General features: G+C 36.9%; 1 protein-coding gene across 1 annotated transcript in view; it reads left to right on the top strand.

The window, feature by feature from the left end:
• The window catches only part of VPS13B (vacuolar protein sorting 13 homolog B), a 996,174-nt gene that overhangs the window by 52,396 nt on the left and 916,482 nt on the right, over positions 1-27,296 (top strand). The window contains exon 4 of the mRNA XM_043982862.1: positions 23,248-23,368. Within this exon, the coding sequence (XP_043838797.1) occupies positions 23,248-23,368 (121 nt within the window). The remainder of the gene's footprint in view (positions 1-23,247; positions 23,369-27,296) is intronic.

Genomic DNA, 27,296 nt, shown 5'->3' with positions numbered 1-27,296 from the left:
TCCATGTATGGGTGGTGTGGTGCTGGTGGAAAACCTGTGTCTTCTTGGTTTTAATTTTTCAGCCAAAATAAACACAAATGGCAGAGACTCAATGCATACTTCTTTGTTCCATTGTATCCTCAGGGGCTGCATGGAGCACACAATCATCTGCGAACAAAATGTTGTGTACCAACTCTCCCTTCACTTTAGTCTTGGCATATAACCTTTTCAAGGTAAATAATCTACCATCAGTGTGGTAGCTGACCTTGATGTTGTTTTCATCCTTGTGGACACCAAGAAAACACAGATTCTCCATCAGCTAGCACCACACCATCCACACATGTAACCATTGGTTACAGCAAAGAGAGAAATTTTGAACACCATGGATAAGTGCTCTTACTATGTCAGTATACTTTCCAGGGATGTACACATAGATGATGAAGTTGATACTTATATTGCCAGAATTAGCTCAGTGTTTGGGAGGCTCCAAAGGAGTGTGGGAGAGAAGAGGTGTTAAGTTGTATACTAAACTGAAGGTCTATAGAACTGTTGTGTTGACCTTATTGTTGCATGCCTATGAAACCTGGATATTATACTAGCACCATTCCAGGAACCGGAACTACTTCCATTTGAATTGTTTTAAGAATATTCTGGAGATCACCAGCAAGACCTGCAAGATAAGGTACCAGACACTGAGGTCCTTTCTCAAACTGAACTGCCAGTTATTCAGACACTACGGCAGAGAATGCAGCTCCAATGGGCTGGCCATGTTGTTTGAATGCGAAATGTGCATTTTCTTAAAAGACTATTTTAAGGAGAGCTCACACAAGGCAAATGCTCACACAGAGGTCAGAAGAAGCAATACAAGGACACTCTCAAGATCTCTTTGAAGAACTCTGGTATTGATTGTGAAACATGGGAGACACTGACACAGGACTGTCAAGTATGGTGTGCCTGTTTCAAAGAAGGTACTGTGCTCTGTGAGTAAAGCAGAATTGCAGTAGCTCAAAAGAAATGTGAGATACACAAATTTAGAGACACCTCCACTCCAAATATTCATGTGAACTATTTGTGCCTGACCTGTGGTAGAGCCTTCCAAGCTTGTTGGACACACTGTTGACTCCAACATAATGATGTCATTTTGGTCCTTTTTGATAATGAAGGACAATAACTAGTAAAGGAAAGCATTAGCAGTTGACTGATGAAGAAAGACATCATGTAGGAATTGGTGATTGAACTGTATCTTGAAGGAAGTGAGGAATTCTGTGAGGAAGAGATGAAGAGGGAATGCACATTCCGGACATGGCCTCATCTGTCATGGGCCAAGGCATGGAGACAGGAGCTGGAGTGCTTTGTATGAGGAATAGAGAAAACTAGTTTGGTTGTGCTGTAATGGGAAGGAAAGAGATGTGTAATGATCTTTGAAAGACAGGTTAGGGCCAGATTGTGAAAGTCTTTAAAAGCCACATGAAGGAATACATATTTGATCATAAAGACCACAGAGAGCCCCTGGAGATGATTGAGTAGGGGGAGTGACATAGCCAGATTCATGCTTAAGAAAAATTGCGGGCAGCTATGGATTGGATTGGATGGATTGGAGTGGCAGAGTCTTGAGGCAGGGATTCCAATTAGGAGGCTGTTGCAATCAATAATCCAGGCAGGAGGTGATGAGGGCCTGAACTAAAGTGGTGTTTCTGTGAATAATGAAAAGAAGATGGATGTGAGAAATGTTGTTGAGGTAGAAATGGCAGGACTTGGCAACTGGTCGGATGTATGGAGTGAGAGGGAGTGAAGAGTTGAGATTAATGCTGAGGTTATAAACCTGGGAAACTGGAAGAACGGTGGTGTTCTCAACAGAAATAGGAAAATATAGAAGTGCACCGTTTTTGGGGAAATAATGAGTTCTGTTTTGGACATGTTAATGCTATGAAGGCCATTTATTTTACTATTCTACATGTGGTCTTGGAAACTAAGATTAGTATTGACCCTGTGTGGGAGTGTAAACATGACAAAGTTTTAAAATAAAGTTTCTGTGCCATTGATAGAAATTTCTGATGTCTTTGAAAAGTTAATGCAGCTTAGTGACTTATTTATTTCTGGAAAGTTTGTTATGTTTGATACGTTATAAAAGTTAAATTTTATTTAATTTTCTTCTCTGGATAGTTTGTAGTGTCTTGAGACACATTGTTTTCATTTCCTGCCTGGCTGAACTCCTTTGGACTTCTCTATCATTGCCTTCAGGAACTTCATCATCCTGAAAAGACCATATCAGCCGTGGTACTCATACTTCATCAGTATGCCCTTTGCCCTGGGGATTCCTCTGATTAGAGGGTGCAGCAGAGAATTCTCTAAACCTCCATTTTAGGAAGGCACTCTGGTCTTCATTTCCCACTGAATGCATGCACTCTTTTGGCTTTGACTTTCATTCCTCCCCTCTCCTTGCCTTCCCCACTTTGATTGTAAGCTCTTTGTGGGCAAGGATTAATTCTTTTTTTTTTTTTTATGAAGGGATTAAAGTTTAAAGCTTTTGACTTTAGAAGGAAAAAGCAATAAAGAATAAGTTTCCATTATTATGTAGGTCTTGCTTTTGTTATTCAGTAGAATTTCCATTACTGTTGTCTCTGTGTAATTTGTTATACTTTTTTCTCTTGATGTATTTACCTCTCTTCCCAGCTCTACTTCTTACTTTTGGTCCTTGCACAGCAGTCTTCTATTATTTGTTTCCTGCATTTGTTGCTACTGATTTTCCTAGTACTTTGGTTAACCATTGATAACATTTACCTCTGTTGTTTTTGTCATATACAACATTCTTCATGGGGAATAAGAACTTTGGTTCCTAAAATTAGCCAGCATTACCAGTGTCAGTATCACTGAAGATGAAATTGGCAGCAGATGTCAGAACACAAGGGATATGGTAAGGACTGTGATACAGATTTTTGTATCCAGGCACTTAGTGAGTGCTTATGAAGTGCTTTGTCATTCATTTGTTTACTCATTCTGTGGGAATATCATCAATTTGCTTCAGTTCTCCTGATATCTGTATTTCATGTCAGACCATACTTAGCTTTCCTGTCCTCAGATATGAATTCTGAAATGGAATGGGTACCTTTTTCCATGGCTATATGACTTTTGGCAAGTCACTTGACTTCTCTGGACCTCATTTTCCTCATCTGTAAAAAGAGTTTAGACTTGGTGACTTCTAAGGTCCCGTCCAGCTCTAAATCTTGTAATCTTATAATCCTTTTTTTACTTTTGCTCAGGTTTAGGCACATATAAGTATATTTATGTGTGTGTGTACATATATAATAGGCACAGGCATAATATATTTCATTAATATTGGTATATATGTGTCTATGTCTCCATAAAAATACACACAGATTTTGATCTTTCTCCCTGTCCAGATTCTTGTTTCAGAGCAGGTCTAGAATAGCAGTACCTCTTGCTCTATCAACTTTTTAAAGAATAAATTATCATTAAAATGTACATTAAGAATTTATTAGTGTGGTAAGCTATAGAATTCTAGTGTTTTCTTGATTGAAATCCTACATTACTATTATGTGTTCTGCTTTCTGAATTCCATGTCTATTTTTCCATTGTCTGTCTAAGGGGTCTGTAATATATTGAGACCATAATATCAATTCTTTTTGTATTGATCTTCAAAATTATTTCTACCTCTAGCTTCCTCATTTCCTGAAACAAATGTACCTTCTTAATATGTTATTCTGTTCCCTCTTCTCATCTTTTTTACTATGGTCTGTCCTTCCAGTCAGTCCCATCCTACTTGATTAATCTCAGGGGTCTCTTTGAGCTCAAGTTGAGAGACTTGGGCAGTTTCTTCCAGAAAGCTACATTTATTAGAAATAGAATTTCCCAGATCTCTGAATCTACTAAGTGTCAAAAAAGAATGAAAATCAATACCTTTTCTTCTAGCCCTTTCATGATCATGATTTTTTTTTAATATGTGAATTTTTAAATTCTGAATTTAACTAATATTGAATAAAATGAGTGTTTTCCTGAATAATAATAGCTAACATTTATGTAGTGCTTACTATGTGCCAGGTGCTGCTGTAATAAGCATTTTACAAGTATCTTATTTGATTCTTGAATAATCCTGGGAGACAAATACTATTATTATCCCATTTTACAGATGAGGAAACTGGGACAAACAGAGGTTAAGTGACTTGCTTAGAGTTATATAGCTAATAAGTGTTTTGAGGTTGAATTTGAACTCATCTTTCTTACTCCAGGCCCAGCATTCTACATCCACTCTGCCACTTAGCTGCCAAAATATAGTAAAATAGAAAAAAAAGGACTATATGAAGCTGTGAACTTCTATTCTTTTCCTTTTAAGTGTACAATGAATCCAACATGTAATATTCAAAGCTGACCTGCTTGTCTTTGTTTCCTTTCTGCCTTCCTACTGTTTTCTTCTTTGAATTTTAAGAACATTTTTCATTGACTTCCCTCTTTCCCTTCCTACACACCTCTCTCTCCTCCCCTCTGCTTTCCTCTCTCCCTTCCTTCATTCCTTCTTCACTTTTTTGCTTCTCTTTTCTACATCCTTCTTCTGTTGAAAGGGGGAAAAGCCCTAACCCTTGCAACAAAAAGGCACAGTCAAATGAAACAAACTGTGTTATTGTATACATAAATCATTCATTTGGTTTTGTTCACCTCATCCTACATTAGTTCATAAAAGTTTTCCTATGTTTCTTGGAAACTTCCCCTTTCTTGTGACACAGTAATATATTATTACACCCATATACCATAATTTGTTCTGCTAATTCTGAAGCCATTTCCTTTAGTTTCTGGTTCTTTTAAGAAAATAAGACTTCTAGAAATATTTTTATACATGTTGGCACTTTATCGTAATTTCTTTGGAGCATAATATAGGCTTAGCAGTGATATCACTAGATTAAAAGGGAATATATAGTTTAGTTATTTTTTTGGGGGGGGAATATTTCCAAATTTCTTTCCAGAATTGCTGAATCAATTCTTAGTTCCACCAACAATGTATGTGTAACTTTTTCTGGGCTCCACTAAAAAAAATGTCATTTTCATTTTTTACACATCTTTGCCAATCTCATGGGAATGAAGTAGAATCTCAAAATTACTTCAATTTGGTTTTCTCCAAATTATCAGTGATTTTGAACATTTTTTTCATTACTTCCCTTTTTAAGTGCCAAACTATGCACTTAATAATCTTGTAGAATTTCATTAGGGTTTTTAATTGTCTTGTATCTCTTTTTCGTTTTTTAAAACAAATTTACTTTCAGAATTACAAATTCCATAAGAGTAAACATGTATTGTCCTTGTATCCCTCAGTGTTGGTGCCTAACACATTATTAGGCATATTCTCTTCTTTGTTATCTTTATGCAGAAGACTCTCACATTTATATATCCAACCCAGTCCTCTCTGATGAGCCTCAGTCCTGCATTACCCACTGTCTATTTGATCTCTCCCCTTGTATGTCCCATATGCATTTCAAATTCATCATGGCTTTAAAATTCATATTTTTTCCAAAACAGCTCTCCTCCAAACTCCAAATCTTGGACCTCCAGTTCAACTGAGTTACTGAGTCAAGTCAATCCTGTCTCTACAGCATATTTTTCATCTATCCCTTTCTCTGTGTTCTCACAACCTTAACTTAACCCTAGTATGAGGCAGCTAGATGGTTCAGTGGATAGAATGCCAGGCTGGGAGTGAAGAACACCTGAGTTCAGATGTGGCCTCAGACACTTAATCAACTATGTGTCCCTGGGCAAATTGCTTAACCTGTTTGCCTTAATCCACTGGAGAAGAAAATGGCAAAACACTGCTTTATCTTTGCCAAGAAAACCCCACGAATAGTATTGGTGTGCTATGGTCCATGGAATCAGGAAGAGTTGGACAGGACTGAATAACAAGTAACTCTAGTGTAGGTTCTATCACCTTATGCTGGGTCTACTGCAGTGGCCTCCCTAACTCTATTCTTTTCCCTCTCTCTTTTCTCCTCCATACAGCTTCTAACTTGAGATTCTTTTTTTTTTTTTAAGGCAATTGGGGTTAAGTGACTTGCCCAGGGTCACACAGCTAGTAAGTGTTAAGTGTCTGAGGTCGGATTTGAACTCAGGTCCTCCTGAATCCAGGGCCGGTGCTCTATCCACCGCGCCACCTAGCCGCCCTGCTAACTTGAGATTCTTAAAACACAGATATAGCCATGTTACTCCTGACAAAAAACATTCAGTGGTACTATTGTTTCTAGAATAAAATACAAAATCATCAGGCTGACATTTAAAACTTGTAATAGTATGACTCCTATCTGCATTTCCAGTCTTCCAATCAGTTCTGCTAGCTGTTATCTATGCATGAAATCCCAACTTTTTCCTCTGTGCTTTTGTGAATGTATGTTCCTTCCTCTCTTCTGCCTAATCAACTTCCTAGCTTCTTTCAAAGCACAGCTCAGGTACTACTGAAGCCTTTTTCTGATTATCTCCCCCTCTTCCAACTATTACTTTGTCATTACTTTGTCCAGGCTTTATATTTACTTACTTGCACATAGCTGCATCATTCCCATCAAGTTCCAATCTTTAAGCTCCCTTCCCCCCACTCATTAGAATGTAAACTTCTCGAGGGCAAGGGTTGTTATGTTTTTGTTGTTGCATCCCCAGAATCTAAATCCGTGACTGTAATATAGTAGGGACTTAATCAATGTTGAACTGAATAGTGGTTATTTATTGAATGAAAGAATGACTTTAGGTATGTAATCAGGTCATAGGGGCCTCAGGTGGGGTTGAAGAGATAAACCTTAAAAGAAAATCATGTTTTTCTTGTACTGCTGTTTTTTTCTCTTGCATGTTCTTCATTTATAACTTTAATTAGATGTCTGATTGTGTTGAGAGATTTTTCTTTTTGTCACCCAGCATTGCTGTTGATTGCCACTGCTTTTTGTGACTAATGTTGCAGAAGGTGAAGTGAAAAAAAAATAGAAAAATAGTTGTCAACTTGTTCCCCTAATGCATTCTAGGTTCTCTTACCATTTATATGAGTAATGCAGTGTATGGTAACCAAAATGTCTGGAGCCTGTATTTGTTCTTTCTTTCATTCCATGTTTCACTTTAAAACAAGGAAGGAGGAAAAACCTGAAACTTTCAATTTGCTATTGCCACTTTCTCTGAGACTCATTCTTCTCACTGTCTTGACACTTTCCTCTTTTTTGTTTGTTCAAGAGAGAAGAGGGAGTAGTACTCATGTAACGCATGACTTGACTGTTTATGGGACTTGGTAATTCTGAAATTATTATACTTAAGTTGGTTATATCTTCCTACAAGTAACTTGGTGGTGGTGAGGAACATGTAGAATGCTTTTTGAGATGAAGCTATTATTGGAGCATGTTCTGTTAGCATGAAATGTGTTTGTGGCAAAATGCTTAATGAACATACTTAAAGCCAGTTTTTTGCTATGTTTTTGTTCTCTTAAGAATTTCTGTAAAGAAATGACATTCTTTCATGGTTTCATGAGAGCAAAGGGCAATATTTTCAGAAATAGCCATGTGGTCCCTAAGGGAAAACATTCTTTTGCTATGAAGTATATTCAGCAGACATTTTGGAAATATTGCAACCTAAACAAAAGAGAGATGACTGTAGTGTGTTTGGGATTAAAAAATTATCCCAAAGTATTTTACAGATTTTTCAATAGGGAAATCATCTTTTGTGGATAAAGTTAAATGCCATTTTTTTTAATGGTGATAATGGGATTTTACTTTTGATAGTGGTTCAGCTAAAAGCAGAGGTATCAGAGTTGGGGTTGGAGCTACAATTGGCCTGTAAAACTATGGAGAATTAGGTTAAGAATGCAAAATTGGGCAATGTTTAACAAAATAGATATCAATTTATAGTTTTCTTAGTTAATATGTGGCAGGGATCATTTTTTTTTAATCATGAAAGTATTTTGTTATTTTCCAGTGACATGTAAAGATAGTTTTAACATTTGTTTTTATAAAATTTTGAGTTCCAAATTTTTCTCCCTCTCTCTGTCCCTTCCCCCCTCCCCAAGACAGCAAGCAATCTGATATAGGTTATATATGTACAATCACATTAAATATATTTCTGCATTAGTCATGTTGTGAAAGAAGAATCAGAACAAAAGGGAAAGATGTAAAAAAAAAAAGTAGAAACAGTGTGGTTCAATCTACATCCATATTCCACAGTTCTTTTTTTCTGGATGTGGAGAGCATTTTTCCACCATGAATTCTTTGGAATTGTCTTGGATCATTGTATTGCTTAAAAGAGTTAAGTCTGTCACAGTTGATCATCACACAGTGTTGCTGTTACTGTGTACAATGTTCTCCTGGTTCTGCTCACTTCATTCAGCATCAGTCCACTTAAGTCTTTCCAGGTTTTTCTGAAATCTGCCTACTCATCATTTCTTATATATATACATACACACACACACACACACACACACACACACATACATACATACATATCTTGGGGGGATGGGGAAATGAGGGTTAAGTGACTTGCCCAGGATCACACAGCTAATAAGTCTCAAGTGTCCGAGGTCAAATTTGAACTCAGGTCCTTTTGAATCTAGGGCCAGTGCTTTATCCACTGCGCCACCTAGCTGTCCCTCAGCACAATAGTATTACAGGGATCCTTTTCTTCCCTTTTTTTTTTTTTTTTTTTTTTTTTTTGCAGGGCAATGGGGATTAAGTGACTTGCCCAGGGTCACACAGCTAGTAAGTGTCAAGTGTCTGAGGCCAGATTTGAACTCGGGTCTTCCTGAATCCAAGTCTGGTGCTTTATCCACTGTGCCACCTAGCTGCCCCCACAGGGATCCTTTTCTGTTTGAGTTTTACCTGACTGATCTACAGAAAGTCACCTTTTAAAAATAAATCTGCTTCCATTTTTGTGTATTTCATTAATGATTTGAAGAACAAATTGCTATTTTAATTGATACAAATGCAATTTTATTAGAATGTAGTCATTCCCTATTTACTAGAATAATTTATAATTTTTAACACATGCAAGCAACATGAATCTTTGAGTTTATTACAAAAGTAAAACTTATACAACTGATTGATAATAATTATTTCTTAGCAAACACACACATTTGTGAATTGCATAAATTAGTGAAGTTTTGTTTTTCACTGAGGTTGCTGGTTTATTTTATTTATTTTATTGTTTTTTGCAGGGCAATAAGGGTTAAGTGACCTGCTCAGGGTCACACAGCTGGTAATTGTCCAGTGTCTGAGGTCAGATTTGAACTCAGGTCCTCCTGAATCCAGGGCTGGTGCTTTATCCACTGTACCACCTAGCTGCCCCTTGCTGGTTTATTTTTTACAAGTTTTGTTTTAAACAAATAAAACAACTTTAGATTCATTTATAAAACTCCAAAGAAATAATTTTGTTTATAAAAGCTAGCTACTGTTAAAACTTGGCTGTTTTTTTAAACCATTCCCATTTGAAGACTCATATTTAGCTTACTTAAATTTATCCTAGCAATTGTAGCTGATCACCTTAAAAAAATAATGTGTTCTTTTTTGCTTTAAGATGTTTGCTATATGGTATAAGACAGATTTATTGGATTGCAGTAGTTTTAGTACATTTTGGCTAGGATGTTTATTATGACATCACTGAAATCTATATACAGTATGTGATTTCATTTGGTTCCAGTGTTAAATATTTTCATAATTATGCTGGTTTTGGCAATTCACTTGGAATCTTTTCACATCTCTTTTAATGAACATGTTTTACTTCTAGGCTTATGAGACAGCCACATGTTTGAAAAATTAATAGTGTGCCCTTAACATTAACATTGTGCAGAAGTGTGTGACTGCAGACACTTTTAAGGATGTTAGTTGAATTAAAAGTAGTTTCAGTAAGGCTATACCCACAGTAGTAACTTTTTATTAATTAAAGACTATATCGTTTCATACAATAATAGATGTAATTTAAAAACCTCTGGATAGAGAACTTTTTTTTTTTTAAAGAATGAATCATACTATGAAGATACTATATCATCCTGAAATTTAATGATCTTGAATGTGAATTTGCTTTTATCTTTTCAACTTGTGATTTTAAAATACATTATTCTCACCCTTTGCTAATATTGATAGGTTTAACAAAGTACTTATAATCTTTTAGTAGGCCTAACACTGTTCTCTTAATTATAAGCTGTAATGTTAGATATTCTTTTTCTTTAAGCTTAAGGGTTGTGTACAAGTACTAAGACATTTCAAAGGGTACAGATTTTAGAGCTAGAATGGAAATCAGCTACTACCCCATCGCTCTCCTTTTACAGATGAGAAAACTGAGGCTTAGAATTTAAAGTGACTTGCTCAAGTTAACTCAGTGGCAGAGACAGAATTGAGCACAGATCCACTGAATTTCAAATCCAACTTTTGTATTCCAGTGGTATAAGTATATGCATATATATGTATACACACATACACGTATGTACATAAATTATGTCATGTTTGTGTTGTGTCATTTATCCTTTGTTCTCTAAGAGTATCATGACAAATGTTATGACTTGCAATGAATTGGATTTAAGTGAGGAAGGTCTGTGCAAAGTCACTAGCCTCACTTTTTCCCCCAGTGCCATCTGGGTCCAGTGGCACAATATGTTATCAGAATGACTAGAGATGGCCCTGCATGTTTACGGCAATTGCATTAAGTGACTTGCCCAGGGTCACACAGCTATTAAGTGTCTGAGGTAAGATTTGAACTCTGGTCCTCCTGACTCCAGGGCCAATGCTTTATCCACTGTGACAACTAGTTGCCCCATGTCATGTTTACTTTTTAATTGAATATTGTTAGATGTGTTGCACTGAGCAATATCAACTTTATTAGATCAGTTAAATAAGAAGCTGAATATATTGTCATTCTTTTGAATATCTGAGAACTGTTTAATTTTTCAAAACAGGATGACAAAACAATTATTAATTTAAATTTTACATATAAGAAAATAGGCTTAGAAAACTCAAGTGAACTGGCCATGTTTATATATTGAGTATTATGGTTATTTGTGAGTGTCTCCTTCCCCCCACTAGACCATGTGCTCTGTAAGGGAAGAAATTGTCTTAGGTAATCTTTATATTAAGTCTTCTTTTAATTTGTTGCCTCCCGTGTTAGAATGTAAGCTCCTCCACAAGGGCAAGGACTTTTTTCTTTGTATCCCAGTGCTTAGTGCAGTGCCTGCACATATCGGTGCTAAATGCTTGTCTTATTAATAAGTGCTTGTTGATAGATTCATTGATGGATGTTTGTGTCTCCCCAGTATCTTAGTTTAGTAATCTTTATGATAGTAGGTCCTAAATGTTTGTGGAAATGTTGGGCCCTGAAGAAGCTTGCAATCCAATGGGGGAAACAACATGAAGACATATATTCAAGGCAAGCTATATGCAGCATAAATGTTTGTCCTTCATTTTTTTTTTTTTTTAAGAAGACCAATGACATCACAGGGTGATGTCTTGACTTGTCCATGAACTGGATTTAAGTGAAGCAGTTACACAAAGCTGTCAGCCTCATCTCTCTTTCAGTCATCAGTCCAGTGGCAAGAGGAAAGTCAGGCTGACTGGTGACAGCCTGGGATGCAGTGGATGACCTCGGCATATTTGATGTCTGATTAAGCTCTAAGTGCTCCACAGCACCTGCCTTAGCCTCCGTCCTGGCCACTGGAACATTGGGGCATTCAGGGAGGACTAGCAAGCTTGCTGAGAGCTTTTCAGAGTTGTTCATTCACTTTTGGTGCCCACCTCTCATCCTGTTCTCACTTGTGGTTCCAAGAAACTGTAGCACGCACAGTGGCCACACCCCAGTAAAACCGTCTTGGCAGACAGGCTAAACCAGGTTGGTGGTAACTTACAGGCCTTAAACCGGTCAGCGAGTTAGGGGGTGTCTACCCAAAGTATGTGAAGACTTTCCCTGGTGGGATGGCGGATAAACACAGGATAAATAGAAAATTATTAAAAAAAGGGAAAGCACTGGAATTAAAGGGGATTAGAGAGGGCTTTTCCCGGTGAAGGTAAGATTTTATCTGGGACTTGAAGCCAGAGAGGTCAGAGGAGTTGGAGAGGAAGAGGAAAAGTGTCCCAGGCATGGGGGACAGCCAGAGAAAACACCCAGAGCCAAGAGATGACGAGTTTTATTCTTGTAACTGCTAAGAGGCCAGTGTCACTGAATCAAAGATACGTGTTGGGGAGTAAGGCGTAAGAAGACTGGAAAAGAGGGGACTAGGTTAGGGAGGGTATCCAGTGCTGAACAGTATTTTGTATTTGTTCCCTGAGGCAATAGGGAGCCATTGGAGTTTATTGAGTGGTGTGTTGTGTGTGTGTGTGTGTGTGTGTGTGTGTGTGTGGGTGTGTGTGTGTGATGATCTGATCTATGTTTTAGGAAAATCACTTTGGTGGAGAATGAATTGAAACAGGGAGAGAAGCAAAGAAAGCACACCTACTATTCAGGTGTGCAGTGATGAGACATCAGAGAACCTGGGTTATGACAGGTATTTTTAGGGACTTGAGGAAAACCATGGACTCTAATGGATAACACAGGGTTCTTCTTTTTGATATCACTGCCCCATTTATAACAAAAAAGAGTACAGTAACACAAAATAAAAACAAGCAGTAGACTAGCAAGACAAACTAAAAAATAAACTAAAAAACCAGCCCCATTCAAGTCTGTTTAAGAAGTATTTCAAAATGAAAGTGTAAGAACCCATAAGTGGCAAGAACCCATATTAATATAAATAATAAAATTAAATAAATTATATAAACCATAAAAACCATAATGACATAGTCTCTTTTTTGTTTTGTTTTGTTTTTTGTTTTTTGGTGAGGCCGTTGGGATTAAGTGACTTGCCCAAGGTTACACAGCTAGTAAGTGTCAAGTGTCTGAGGCCAGATTTGAACTCAGGTCCTCCTGACTCCAGGGCCAGTGCTCTATCCACTACACCACCAGCTGCCCCATGACATAGTCTCTTAACACTGTTTGAAGATTCTCAATGAATTGTAAAGGGATTGATTTTAAGTACTTTGAGAGATTTTTCCTCCAATACACACTTGTGATTTTAAAAAATGAAATAAAGGAAGGAATAATGATTTCAAAAAAAGAACTGCCTTAATGAAAGATAGTGCTAAACTAATAATGGAAGCTATAGAAAAACTGAAAACAGAGACTATATAAGGAACAGAATGGAGTTAGAGATAATCGTAACATTAACACAAGATACTAAAATTACAGCTAAATTAAAGAAACATCTGGTGATAACTCAAGAGAAAAACAGAGTTCTAGAACAGTTTAAAGAGATTCAACTTTGGAATAATACAAGTGGAGGAGGAAATAAAGTATAATGAAGCAAACAACATATTAATTGAAGAATGTAAGCTTTTTGAGGGCAAAGGCTATTTGACCTTTGTGCTAATATCTTTATTGCTGGGTATTACGTAGAAGGCACTTAACAAATGCTTCTTGAATTGAATTGAAGGTTGATGATAGACCATGGAGTGAGTACAGAGAATCCTGCTTAGGAGCACAGGGAGGTTCTCAGAGAAAGACCTCTAGGTCTTTCTTGTAAAGTTTTCATGTTTTGAAGCCAAAGCCAGGAAGGTATAACTGTCAACAAGGTAGGAAAGAAGGATCAGCATGTGTATAGTGAAGAGTGTTGAATTTAGAGTAAGAGGACTTGGGTCCAAATATTGACTCTGTCTGACATTTATTGCTTATATAACCTTGAGTAAGTTACTTCATTTCCATAGGCCTGATTTTTTCATCTGTAAACTCTCTTACTGTCTTATTAACATATAGAGATTCACGAATAAAAATGACTTCTGCTTACCATGCCAGACTTGGGAGAATCACAGAATGTTAGCAGTGGACAGTGTCATTGTTAGCTGACAATTGTTCTTCCTGTGTGGATGAGATTATTTAGTAAAATGATCCTGGTTTCATTATCTCATCTTGTCATATTGCACCTATGTTTCCTGCCTTGTGCCTACATGGTTTGAATTGTTACAAAAACCTTTGGTTTCCACTTGCTAATTAGTACCTGTAGTTCCTTTTTTTGTTGTTGTTTTTTTGGTTGGTTACTCCTTAATAATTTTTCCTTGCTGACTATCTTTGTGAGCAAAGTGGTTAGATCGTGACATCGACCTGAGACACTTTATCCCTTAGTACATAATCATTTTGTCCACCCTTCTGATTTCAAAGATGGAATAATGCAGGTCAGGAAAGTGAAATGATTTTGCCCAAGTTCTCACAGCTAGCTCATGACAGTGCTGAGGTAGAATCCCGGTCTTTGGACTCCTTGTTCAATTCTGTTTCCCCTCTATCAATTAAATGTAAAATTGATTCATATACCCTCCACTTCCCTTCCCTTCCCTTGGGGCAGTGAGAGTTAAGTGACTTGCCCAGGGTCACACAGCTAGTATAAAGTATCTTAGGCTAGATTTGAACTCAGATCCTCCTGAGAAAACTGAGGCTGAGAATTTAAAGTGACTTGCTCAAGTTAGTTATTAGTGAGTTATCCACTGTACCACCTAGCTGCCCCATGCATATACTTATGCAAAGAAGAATTCAGTATAATGTAAACTATTTGAAAACAGGGAAGGTTTTTCTTTCTTTCTTTTTTTTTAACGTGTTTCTTAATACTTGGCACATAGAAGGCAGTTAATAAGTGTTTGTTGAATTTGCTTATTGAAGCAAAATACAAAGCCAAGCTATCTATGAGTAAAACAATATTAAACCAAAAGATGTAAAAAGGAATAGTCCTGAAGTTTATTAAGATTGTATGACTCAACAAACAGCAACGGTGATAAACCCAAAGACTCCAGCTTCTGGGATAGGAATTTGACAAAAACTGCTGGGAAAACTGGAAGATAGTTTGGCAGAAACTAGGCATGGACCAACATCTTATACCTTATACTAAAATAAGGTCAAAATGGGTACATGATTTAGACATAAAAGGTGATACTGGAGGTAAATTAGGAGAGGAAGGAATAATTTACCTCTCAGGTCTTTGGAAAGGAGAACAGTTTATGACCAGACAAGAGATAGAGAATATTATGAAATGCAAAATGGATGATTTTGACTACATTAAATTAAAAAGGTTTTGCACAAACAGAAGCAATGCATCCAAAATTAGAAGGGAGACAGAAAGCTGGGAAACAATTTTTATAGCCAGTACTTCTGATAAAGGCCTCATTTCTAAAATATATCGGGAACAGAACTAAATCAAATTTATAAGAATACAAGTCATTCCCCAATTGAGAAATGGTCAAAGGATATGAATAGGCAGTTTTCTGATGAAGAAACCAAAGTTATATATTGCCATATGAAAAAATGTTCTAAATCACTATTGATTTGAGAAATGCAAATTAAAACAACTCTGAGGTACCACCTGACACCTATCAGATTGGCTAATGTGACAAAAATGAAAATGTTCAGAAGTTGTGGAAAAATTGGAACACTAATGTATTGTTGATGGAGCTAGGAACTGATCCAACCATTCTGCAGAGCAGTTTGGAACTATGCCCAAAGGGCTATAAAGCTGTGCATACCCTTTGACCCAGTAATACCACTATTAGGTCTTTTTCCCAGGGAGATCATGGAAAAGGGAAAAGGACCCACATGTACAAAAATATTTATAGCTGATATTTTTGTGGTGGCAAGGAATTGGAAATTGAGGGGTTGTCCATCAATTGGGGAATGGCTGAACAAGTTTTATATGAATGTAATAGAATACTATTGTGCTGTAAGAAATGATGAGCAGGTGGATTTCAGAGAAACCTGGAAGGAATTGCATGAACTAATGATGAGTGAGATGAGCAGAACCAGGAGAACATTGTACACAGTATCAACAACATTATGTTTTGATCAACTGTGATAGACTTGATTCTTCTCAGCAATTCAATGGTCCAAGGGCCCATGATAGAAAATGTTCTCCAAATTCAGAAAAAAAAAAAAGCTGTGGAATATGGATGCAGATCAAACCATACTATTTCCCCCCCTACCCCCCCCCCCCCACCGTGAGGCAATTGGGGTTAAGTGACTTGCCCAGGGTCACACAGCTAGTAAGTGTCAAGTATCTGAGGCCAGATTTGAACTCAGGTCCTCCTGACTCCAGGGCTGGTGCTGTATCCACTGCGCCACCTAGCTGCCCCCATACTATTTCTATTGTTTTTGTTGTTGTTGTTGTTGTTGTTTTTCTTTTTTGAGGTTTTTCCTTTTTGTTCTGATTCTTCTTTCACAACATGACTAATTCAGAAATATGTTTAATGTGATTGTACATATATAACCTATATCACATTACTTGCTGTGCTGGAGAGAGGGGAGGGAGGAGAGGGAGGGGGGAAAATTTGAAAGTAGAAATCTTATAAAAACAAATGTTGAAAACTATCTCTGATGTAACTGGAAAATAATAAAAGATTTATACGGAAAAAAAAAACCCAAAACAAACAGCAAGGGTAATGGTAGCTTGGCATTATCATAGGATCATTGATTTAGAGCTGGAAGGCACCTTAAAAGCCATCTGGTCAAACTCCTTATTTTACAGATGAGGATACGGAGGCCCAGAGAGGCAAAGTGACAAAGAAAGGATATTTTTAGAAGTGCTGTAGTTGGCCAGGTATGAAGTTTAATAATTAAGAGGAAGAAAGTTAAAACATGCTCTAGTAAAATGTACAAGTACTCAATGGTTCTGGAGTAGAATGGTGTTGTAGAGAAAATTGGTATTGACTGTGCATTATTTGTCGATGAGCTATGAATGCTAACACAGTTATGTCCACAGATTTAAAACATATATGTATATACACACATATATCTTTTTTATTGGGGGGGTTCAGAGTACACAAATTATCATAAAAGGTATATTTTTCTTTTGAAACATATATATCAAGAGTTATGACAGTTTACTTAGAAAACCCCAGGGAATCAGCATAGATACTAATTGAGACAGTTAAAAGCCGCAGCAACATGGCAGACTACAAAACAGTTTCTTAAAAATCAACAGCATTTCTTTATGATTATAGCAAAGCACAAGAAGCAGTAATAGAGAAGTCCCATTCCAGAGACCTACAAAATTCATAAAACATCTAGAGATGAATCTCCTAAAACACATAAAAGACTTATATAGATTCATTTACAAAGCACTCCTTGAAGAAATAAAGAACAACTTAAATAGCTGAAGGAATATTCAGTGCTCATGAGTGGGCCATGCCAATATAATAAACATGACAGCACTACTCAAATTAATTATGCTTTTAATGCTATACCAATTGAATTATTGAGGGGATACTTTATAGAGCTGGATAAAATAACAAAATTCATTTGGAAAAACAAGAGATCTAGAATATCAAGGGAAGGGAATAAGGGGAATACAGACATAGTACTTCCAGACCTCAAACTATATTATGAAGCAGGAGTCATCACAACCATCTGGTGTTGGCTAAAGAACAGAGAGACAAGTCAGTTGAACAGACTAGACAAGGGTGATTCAGAAACAATAGAATTTAATAATCCAGTGTTTGATAAAGTAAAAAAAAGTCATCTAAGAAAAAATTCCCCATTTGATAAAAACTGTTGGGAAAACTGTAAATCAGCATGGCAGAAATGAGACTTAAGACTAATATCTTACACCACAGTACAGTCTGAATGGATATATAACCCTAATATTATAGGTCATACCCTAAGAAAATTCAGAGAGAAACAGATTACATTCCTCTCATGGCTATGGGGAAGAGATGTATTCTTAACTAAATGAGATAAAGGCAGTTATGAAAGATAAAACAGTTAACTTTCATTACTCAAAACTAAAGAGCTGCACAGATAACATTAATTCATCTGGGTTAAGAATGGAAGTGATTGAATGGGGAAAAAAATCTTTGTATCAAATTTCTCTGAGAACGGATGGTTTGGCATACAAGATATATAAACAATGTACAAATATAAATTGTTTGTATGTCTTGTATATACAAATATAAACATATATCTTTGTAGACATATACACATGTGTGTGTGTGTATATATTATATATTATGTGTATGTGTATTTATATATACATATATAGACACTAATACTAATAATCATTCCCTAATAGATAAATGGTCAAAAGACCTGAACAAACAGTTCTTAAAAGAAGAACTTAAGAGTATTCACAACCACATGAAACAATGCTCCAGATCACTAATAATAAGAGAAATGTAAATCAAAACAACTGAGCTTTCACTTTACACCTTGCAAATTGGCAAAAATTATAAGAAATGGAGGCAGTCATTGTTAGAGGGGGTATGGGAAGATAGGCACAGTAATACATTGTTGGTAAAGCTGTGAAGTGGTACAACCTTTTTGGAAAGCAATTTGGAATTATACCCTTTGTAGCAGCATTTTTTTATGATAATTAAGATTTGGAAACAAAGTAGATGCCTATCATTTGGGGAATTGTTAGTTAAACAAACTGTGGCAAGAAATGATGTATATGATGATTACAGAGAAGCATGGGAAAATCTATATTAACTGATATACACTGAAATAAGCAGAGCCACATACACGGTAACCTTTTGTTGTTGTTCATTCGTTTCAGTCATGCTTGACTCTTCATAACCCCATTTGGGGTTTTCTTGGCAAAGATGCTGGAGTGGTTTGCCATTTCCCTCGCCAATTCCTTTTATAGATGAGGAACTGAGGCAAACAGGGTTAAGTGACTTTCCTAGTATCTGAGGGAAGAAGCCTCCAGGCCTGGAACCCTATGTGCTTCACCACCCAGCTGCCCTTACACAGTAACTACATTGATGTAAATGAAAGAACAATGATGTACCCCAAAATCAAAAGTAAATGTTAGAAAATTATAAAGATCAAACAGGATTGGAAGAAAATATACTCCCAACCTACCCTTTTGTCGAGGTGGGAGGTCTATAGGTGCTACATATTGTGCTGATTTTTTACTATTTGTCATATGGGATGACTCTGGATGGGGAAGGGAGAGAGACACATGGGACACTTTGGTGATGTAAGAAACAGAAAATATCAATGCTATGTTTAAAAAAAAAAAGAAATACACATAGCAAGTCATAAAACCCATGATTTTCAAGTGCTGAATTCCTTCAAGTGGAGGTAAGACTGACATGGCCAATGCCTGTTGAACAGCAGTGTGATGTTACTACTTTCAGCTGTACTTTGACTTGGTTGGGAGAACTGGATTGGCAAAGATCTGGACCATTGACACCTACTCAAAGGAAATCATAGTAACAAACAGCATGGAGGGCCTCAGATTTGCCCTTCATCTTCTTCACATTCCCTCATCATTTACTCAGACTTGTAGGTTGGGTTCCCATGGTGGCTGCTACTTTAGGTTTTAGGAGTAACCCTGTGAATGGCTGCTCTTACTCGTTGTAGCTCAGTGGTGTGTTTCCCAGTGACAGTCAGGCAGTAGACTCAGTTAACTTTCATCAGTAATATTTACTCATAAGGCGTGGCAAAAACAACAATTACAAATCATCTCTCCCTGCCCCAAACCTGGGATGTATTCTCCCATAAATATGTACAGCTTTCATGGGGAGAGTGACCTCAAACTTAGAATATGATGGTGGTGAGCTGTAGTATGCACATATGTCAAAGACACCTAGCAGTAATAAATATTGCAAGACTTAGAAGTACCTATTCTTTTTGTATCATCCTCACACTGAGTTCCTGGTGTCTTTTCTCTGCTTTGATGGGTCATGCTCCTGGAATTTGCTCCCAGATGCAGTGTTTTCTCCTTGTCAAGAAGCATTCTTTTATTTATTTTTATTTATTTATTTATTTATTTTACATATAAGGTATTTTATTTTTTCCGTTACATGTTAGTTCTCAACTTTTGTTTATACAAGCTTTACAATTTCAGATTTTTCTCCCTCCCTCCCCTCCCTCCCCCCTCCCCTAGACAGCAGGTAATCTGATATAGGTTATAACTATATATCTATATACATATACATATATATATATATATATATACACACACATATATATACACATAATAACATTAATCCTATTTCTGCATTAATTCTGTTACAAGAGAAAAAAATCAGAGCAGTGATGCAAAACCTCAAAATAGAAAAAAAAAACCAACAGCACCCAAAACAAGAGAAATAGTATGGTTCAATCAGCATCTATACTCTACAGTTCTTTTTTTTTTTTTTCTTGGATTTGGAGATCCTCTTCTATCATGAGTTCCCTGGAACTCTTCTGTACCATTGCATTGGTGAGAAGAATAGTCCATCACAGTAGGTCAACACTCAATGTTGATGATACTGTGTACAATGTTCTTCTGGTTCTGCTCATCTCACTCATCATCAGCTCACGTAAGACCCTCCAGGTTTCTCTGAACTCCTCCTGCTCATCATTTCTTACAGCACAGTAGTATTCCATTGTATTCATATACCACAACTTGTCCAGCCATTCCCCAATTGATGGGCACCCCCTCAACTTCCAATTCCTTGCTACCACGTAAAGAGCAGCTATAAATATTTTTGTACATGTGGGTCCCTTTCTCCCTTCCATGATTTCTTTGGGAAAAAGACCTAAAAGTGGAATTGCTGGGTCAAAGGGTATGCACAGCTTTATCGCCCTTTGGGCATAATTCCAAATTGCTCTCCAGAATGGTTGGATCAGTTCACAGCTCCACCAACAATGCATTAGTGTTCCAATTTTCCCACAGCTTCTCCAACATTTATTATCTTCCTTTTTTGTCATTTTAGCCAATCTGATAGATATCAGGTGGTACCTCAGAGTTGTTTTAATTTGCATCTCTCTAATCATTAGAGATTTAGAGCATTTTTTCATATGGGAATAGATAGCTTTGGTTTCTTCATCAGAAAACTGCCTGTTCATTTCCTTTGACCATTTCTCAATTGGGGAATGACTTGGATTCTTATAAATTTGATTTAATTCCCTTATATATTTTAGAGATGAGGCCTTTATCAGAAGCACTGGCCTCAAAAATTGTTTCCCAGAAGAAGCATTCTTTTAAAGCGGCCTGGCTGATGGAGTCGGGGGAGCACAGAACTCCCCACCACTCCTATCCTTTGATGTTTGTTTGAGGTCTTCTCCATAACTTCTTCCAGCTCTTGAATTCTGGATACAAAGTCTATCTGCTTCATAGTTCGAGATATGACTGATTGGTGGTGGGGAAAGCAGAGACAGAAAGAAATCCTCATCTTTTCTTCACAGGGCTTATACTTTTACAAATGTTGCTAGCCTCTCCTACTCCTCAAGGTTTAGCTATTTTAAACCCCAGAGGTATGGCTAATTTGTTCTCTTAGCCAGTCTGTTGTTCCATTTTTTATTTATTCCAAGAAATGTTTTCATCTGCTAAGTAAGGGATGTGAGGTATAAATGGATATTTCCATTCAGTCAAACAGTTCATTAATGTTATGTGATTATATTACAACCCTTCTTACCAGAACCATACTACAGTCCTTAGGACTTTTGACTTTGATGGGTAAGCCCTCACCTTGTCTTACTTGTAACCATGCTCTAATGTTGCTTCCTAGACATTTCCAGTCCATACCATCTTCACTCTGGGTCCCCCTTTCCTCACACTAGAACTATTGATTTTGTCCCCTGGGCCTCTGATTGACAGATTAGGTGAGTTCATATCTTATCTGGTCCAGAACCAGACCACTATGCCCACAGCTTACCTTTGATTAGAGGTAGAATTTGAACCTTTCTCTCCTTACTCCACATCTAGCACTCTCTGCCCCAAGATCATTGCTGGTATTCTCTTCTGGTATTTTCATGGAACCTTCAGTATTGTGGTCCTTCTTAGTCAGACTTTCTCATCTCTTTACAAAACCTTTACAACATTTGACATTGATCAGTTAAGAAGCATTTATTCAGCTCCTTTTATGTGCTAAGTCTTCTACTAAGCACTAGAAATATAGTGGAAGAAGGAAGACAGAAATAAAGCCCTTACCCCTAAAGAGCACACATTCTAATGGGAAAGCCAACATGCAAATAACTATGTCTATATAACATAGATAACAATATAAATGGAACGTAATCTCATAGGAGGGCTGTAGTAGTAAGACAGGTTTCCTGTAGAAGGTGGAATTGGAGCTGAGTCTTGAAAGAAGTCAAGGGAGCTAGGGGTTTGAGTGGAGGGAGAAGAACATTTTAGGCCTGGGAGACAGCCAGTGGAGATACATGGAATTGGGAGATGGAGTATTATGTGTGAGTAACAGCAAGAAGGCCAGTGTAGCTAGGTTGTGAAGTGTATGGTGTAGAGGAAGGTGTAAAAGAGGTAGAAGACTAAAAGAGTCTTCTAAAAGGTGCTTAATAGGACTTTATATTTAATCTTGGAGATAATAGGGAATCACTGAAGTTTAGTGAGAATTTGTGTGGAGATGACACGGTTAGACCTGCATTTTAGGAATTGTTTGAGTTTGTTTCATGAGTAAATTTTTAGACCGATATATGAAGGTAGATTAAAAATCTTTTGTATATATTTTGAAAAATAAATTCATTTTGACTGAATTAGAACACTTTGATATCACAACAATATTGTAATTTGTTTTGGTAATTTTTTTTTTTTTTAGTGAGGCAATTGGGGTTAAGTGACTTGCCCAGGGTCACACAGCTAGTAAGTGTTAAGTGTCTGAGGCCGGATTTGAACTCAGGTTCTCCTGAATCCAGGGCCGGTGCTCTATCCACTGTGCCATCTAGCTGCCCCTAAAATTTCATCACCTGGTGACCCACTTTTTTTTTTTTTGGTGAGGCAATTAGTGACTTGCCCAGGGTCACACAGCTAGTAAGTGTCAAGGGTCTGAGGCTGGATTTGAACTCAGGTCCTCCTGAATCCAGGGCTGGTGCCCTATCCACTGTGCCACCTAGCTGCCCCCATGTTTTGGTATTTTTTTTTTTTTTTAGTGTGGCAATTGGGGTTAAGTGACTTGCCCAGGGTCACACAGCTAGTAAGTGTTAAGTGTCTGAGGCCGGATTTGAACTCAGGTACTCCTGACTCCAGGGCCGGTGCTCTATCCACTGTGCCACCTAGCTGTCCCGGTAATTTTTTAAAGGTACTTATAAGTAGGACTTACATTTGAATCTAAAACAGTGTTAACCTGGAACCCATTTTTACCCCACCAGAATATAAAGAGTCAGTTGCTCATTGTGTGTAGTGCATGTTGAATAAAAGTAGAAGATAGCTTCTCTAACTTAGAAACCATAAATCATTTATTTTCAACAACTCTATACTTCTTCTTGGCATTATATTTAATATATTTTTTGTTTCCTTTTTGCTTTTTAAATTAAAAATAGGATGACCATGAAAGTTGTGGGTCTAGTTCAACTAATAGAAGTGCTACTGAGAACACAAAGTCATCAATGAAACCTAGACGAATTCAGCAAGCTACCCCTACGGATCCTGACTTACCACCAGGTAACTAAAATGGAGTTTATCAAAGTGCAGGAAAACTGAATATACTCAAGTATATTTAATAATGAAATGGTTATTTGGAAGATTTGGTGAATTAGTCATCTTATGAATGCAGATATTTCCTCCATTAGGGTAGTTCCTTACCCTTAGTGGTTCAACTCCTCATTGTCTTTCAACTCCACCCACCTTCTCCCCTTCCCCAGTCCAATCTGTTGCCAGTGCCTTTTAATTTCATCTGTAATATCTCTCAAGTATGTCCCTTCCTCTGACATTGCCACCACTCTGGTGTAGGACCTCATTACCCATGCCAGTATTATTATAATATTGTCTGTTAGTGGGTCTGCCTGCCCTAATTCTCTCCCCACTCCAGTCAATCAATCACTAAAGATTTATTAAACACCTCCTAAGTGTCAGGAGCTCTGTTAAGTACTGGAGATATAAAAATAATCAAAAGATAGTCCCTGACCTCAGGGAACTCACAGTCTAATGGGGAGACAACATGTAAACAAAGCAAGCTACACACACACACACACAAACACACATATAGGATAAAAAGGAAATAAATAGAGGTGAGATACTGGAATGAAAAGGATTTGGCAAAGGCTTCACATAGAAAGTAGGATTTTAGTTAGGACTTAAAGGAATCCAGGGAGGTCAGTAGTTGGGGAAGAAAAAGAACATTCCAGCTATAGGGGACAGCCAGAGAAAATGCCCAGAGCTGAGAGATGTAGAGTCTTTTTCATAGAACAGCCAGGATACCAGCGTCACTGGTTCAAAGATTCCATGTCAGGAAATAAGATATAAGAAGACTGAAAAGATAGGAGTGGGGCTATGTTGTGAAGGACTTAGTATACTATTTTTTATTTTGGTCCTAAAGGTGATAGGGAGCCACTGGAATTTATTGAGTAGGAGGGTGACACGATTGACCTGTGCTTTAGGAAAATCACTTTAGTGACCAAATGCAGGATGGTTTGGAATGGGGAGAGAGTTGAGGCAGACAGACTTGTTAGCAGGTGATTGCAGTAATCCATATGTGAGGTGATGAGCATCTGCACTATAGTGGTGACAGTGTCAGAGGAGAGAAGGAGTCATATTTAAGAGTTGCTGAAGAGGCAGAATTGACAGGCCTTGTCAATAGATGGGATATGGAGGGGTAAGAGATGGTGAGGAGTTGACTCAATAGGTTACGAGTCTTAGGGACTGGGAGGATGTCATTGCATATAAAATAGAAAAGGTAGGAGTGGGGGGAGGGCTTATGGGTAAAGACAATGAGTTCTATTTTTAATATGTTGAGTTTAAGATATCTACTGGACATCCAGTTTGAGAAGTGTGAAAGGCAGTTGGAGATTTAAGATTGGAGGTAAACAGATAATTTGGGACAAGATAATGATTTGAAAATCATCAGCATAGAGATGGTAATTAAATGCACAGTAGCTGGTGAAATTACCAAGTGAGGTATTATAGTGGGAGAAGAGAAGATGGCCCAGAAGAGAGGGCTTTGGGACACCTATGGTTAGAAGGCATGATCTGAATGAAGATTCAGCAAAGGAGACTGAGAAAGAGTCATCAAATAGGTAGGAGAAGCAGGAAAGAGTAGTGTATCAGGGAGGAGAAGAGTCATCAATAGTGATCAACTGTCTGTATAGAGTTAAGGAGCATAAGGAATGAGAAAACGCCATTGGATTTGGAAATTAAGAGATCTTTGGTAACTTTGGAGAGAGAGCAGGTCTAATGGAATGATAAAATCAGAAGCTGGATTGTAAGGAGAGAGACAGAGAGACAGAGACAGAGAAGAAAGTGGAGGCACCTCCTGTAGACATCCTTTGCAAGGAGTTTAGCTACAAAAGGCAGAAGAGACATAGGACAAGAGTTAGCAGGGATAGAAGGATCAAGTAAGGGTTTTTTTGAGGATTGGGGAGACATGGAAATGTTTGTAGGCAGGAGGGAATGAGCTAGTACATAGGGAAAGATTGAAAATAAATGACAGAGAGGGAATGACATAAGGAGGTAGCTGCCTCCAGTAAGTATCTGAGGCAGGATTTGAAATCAGGGCCTCCTGACATCAGTCCCCGTGTTCTGTCCACAGTGCCACTTAGCTGCCTGATTTCCTGCTACTTTATTTAAAATTTTTTTTTTTAAACATAGTGTTCTGCAGGTAGTAGGTACTTAAATGCTTATTGGACTGAATTGTTTTGGTTTAAATATTCACCTAAAAGAAATTTTAAATTTTTCATATTTAAATATCACTCATACTCAACAATCTACCATACTTAGAAAATATTAATTTATTTAGTCTTTTAGTGTTGTTTTGGAGTAGGTATGTCAGTTTTTTATAATTTCTTATAGTTGGAAAGACCTAGAAAAGTGACAATAATTTCTTTTTAAAAATTTTTCTAAAAAAATTTTCAGTTCCAAATTCTTTCCCTCTCTCTACCACCTCCTCTACCCATTGAAGAAGGCAAGAAATATGATACACATTATACATATCATGCAAAACATTTTTCACCTTAGCCATCTTGCCAAAAAGGAAAAAGCAAGAAAAATAAAGGAATTGGAAAAAATTCTTCAGTCTGCACTTAGATGTCATCAGTTTTCTCTTTGGAGGTAGATAGCATTTTTTATCATGAGTCCTTTGGACTTGTCATTGTTTTGATCAGAGTAGCTAAGACTTTTATAGTTGATTATTGTTACAATATTCCTGTTAATATGTACAGTCTTCTCCTAGTTCTGCTTACTTTACTTTGCATTAGCTCATGTAAGTCTTCCCAGGTTGACAGTAATTTCCTAAAGCCACAAATGAGCCAGTGGTAGGACAGAATAACATTTACAATCCTAGTTTTGAGTACTTTGCTTATTCCCTGAAGTGCTCTTCACATTCTCCTCTTTAATTTTTAAAATGAACCTGAAATTTCAGTCAGGAAACATAATCATCAATATTTATATTGTCTCTATCTCCAGCTTAATATTGTGAACAGAAAGCTATTTCTTCACTTAATCTGTCAATTATTTTTATTTATTTATATATATATATATACACACATACACATATATATATATATATACATATATATATATACACACACACACACACACACACACACATATATATATATATGGTTTGTTTTTTTGTTTGTTTTTACAGGGCAAAGAGGGTTAAGTGATTTGCCCAGGGTCACACAACTAGTAAGTGTCAATTGTCTGAGGTCAGATTTGAACTCAGGTTCTCCTAAATCCAGGGCCAGTGCTTTATCCTCTGTACCACCTAGCTGCCCCAGTCAATAAATATTTAAATGTCTGCTTTGTACTAGTGCTAGACTTCTCCCCAATGCCTATATTTTTGGTTATTTTGAGAAATAATTTCACCTCAATTCCTAATCTTTAAAATGAGAGGTTTCTGCTAGATGACCTTTAGGCTTCTTATCAACTCTATAATTCTATTTTTTAAAAAAATGAACTTATACTCACTTGGTATCCAGGAATTATCGCACAAATCAAATGCTATTTTTTCTTTTTTACCATCTCTAATTCCTTACAATAATATTTAACCATCTTACTTTCTTATTTATATAGTTTCCTCTTCCTTAACTTTTCTACCTCTATCTGCTTTTTCTTTTTTTTAAGTAAGGAGATTAGGAAAGTAAATCTGAGATAATTTCATTTCATTTAGTACTTCACTACTTCCAATAGAATATAAGCTCTCTGAGGTCAGACTGTTTCACTTTAATCTTTATATCTCTAATGTAAGCACAGTGCTTTATACTTCATAGGTGTTCATAAATGTTTCTTACATTGAATTATTATATTGGATTAATTATTTCAACAGTGTAGACATTTAGAATAATACAGATTGCTGCTCATCCTTAACTTTTTTAAAAATTTAATTTAATTTTTAAAATTACATTTTAATTTCCAAACTTTCTCTCTCCCTCCC

Source organism: Dromiciops gliroides, chromosome 1, assembly GCF_019393635.1.
Source record: "Dromiciops gliroides isolate mDroGli1 chromosome 1, mDroGli1.pri, whole genome shotgun sequence".
Taxonomy (NCBI): domain Eukaryota; kingdom Metazoa; phylum Chordata; class Mammalia; order Microbiotheria; family Microbiotheriidae; genus Dromiciops; species Dromiciops gliroides.
This window is presented reverse-complemented; position numbering and strand designations above follow the sequence as displayed.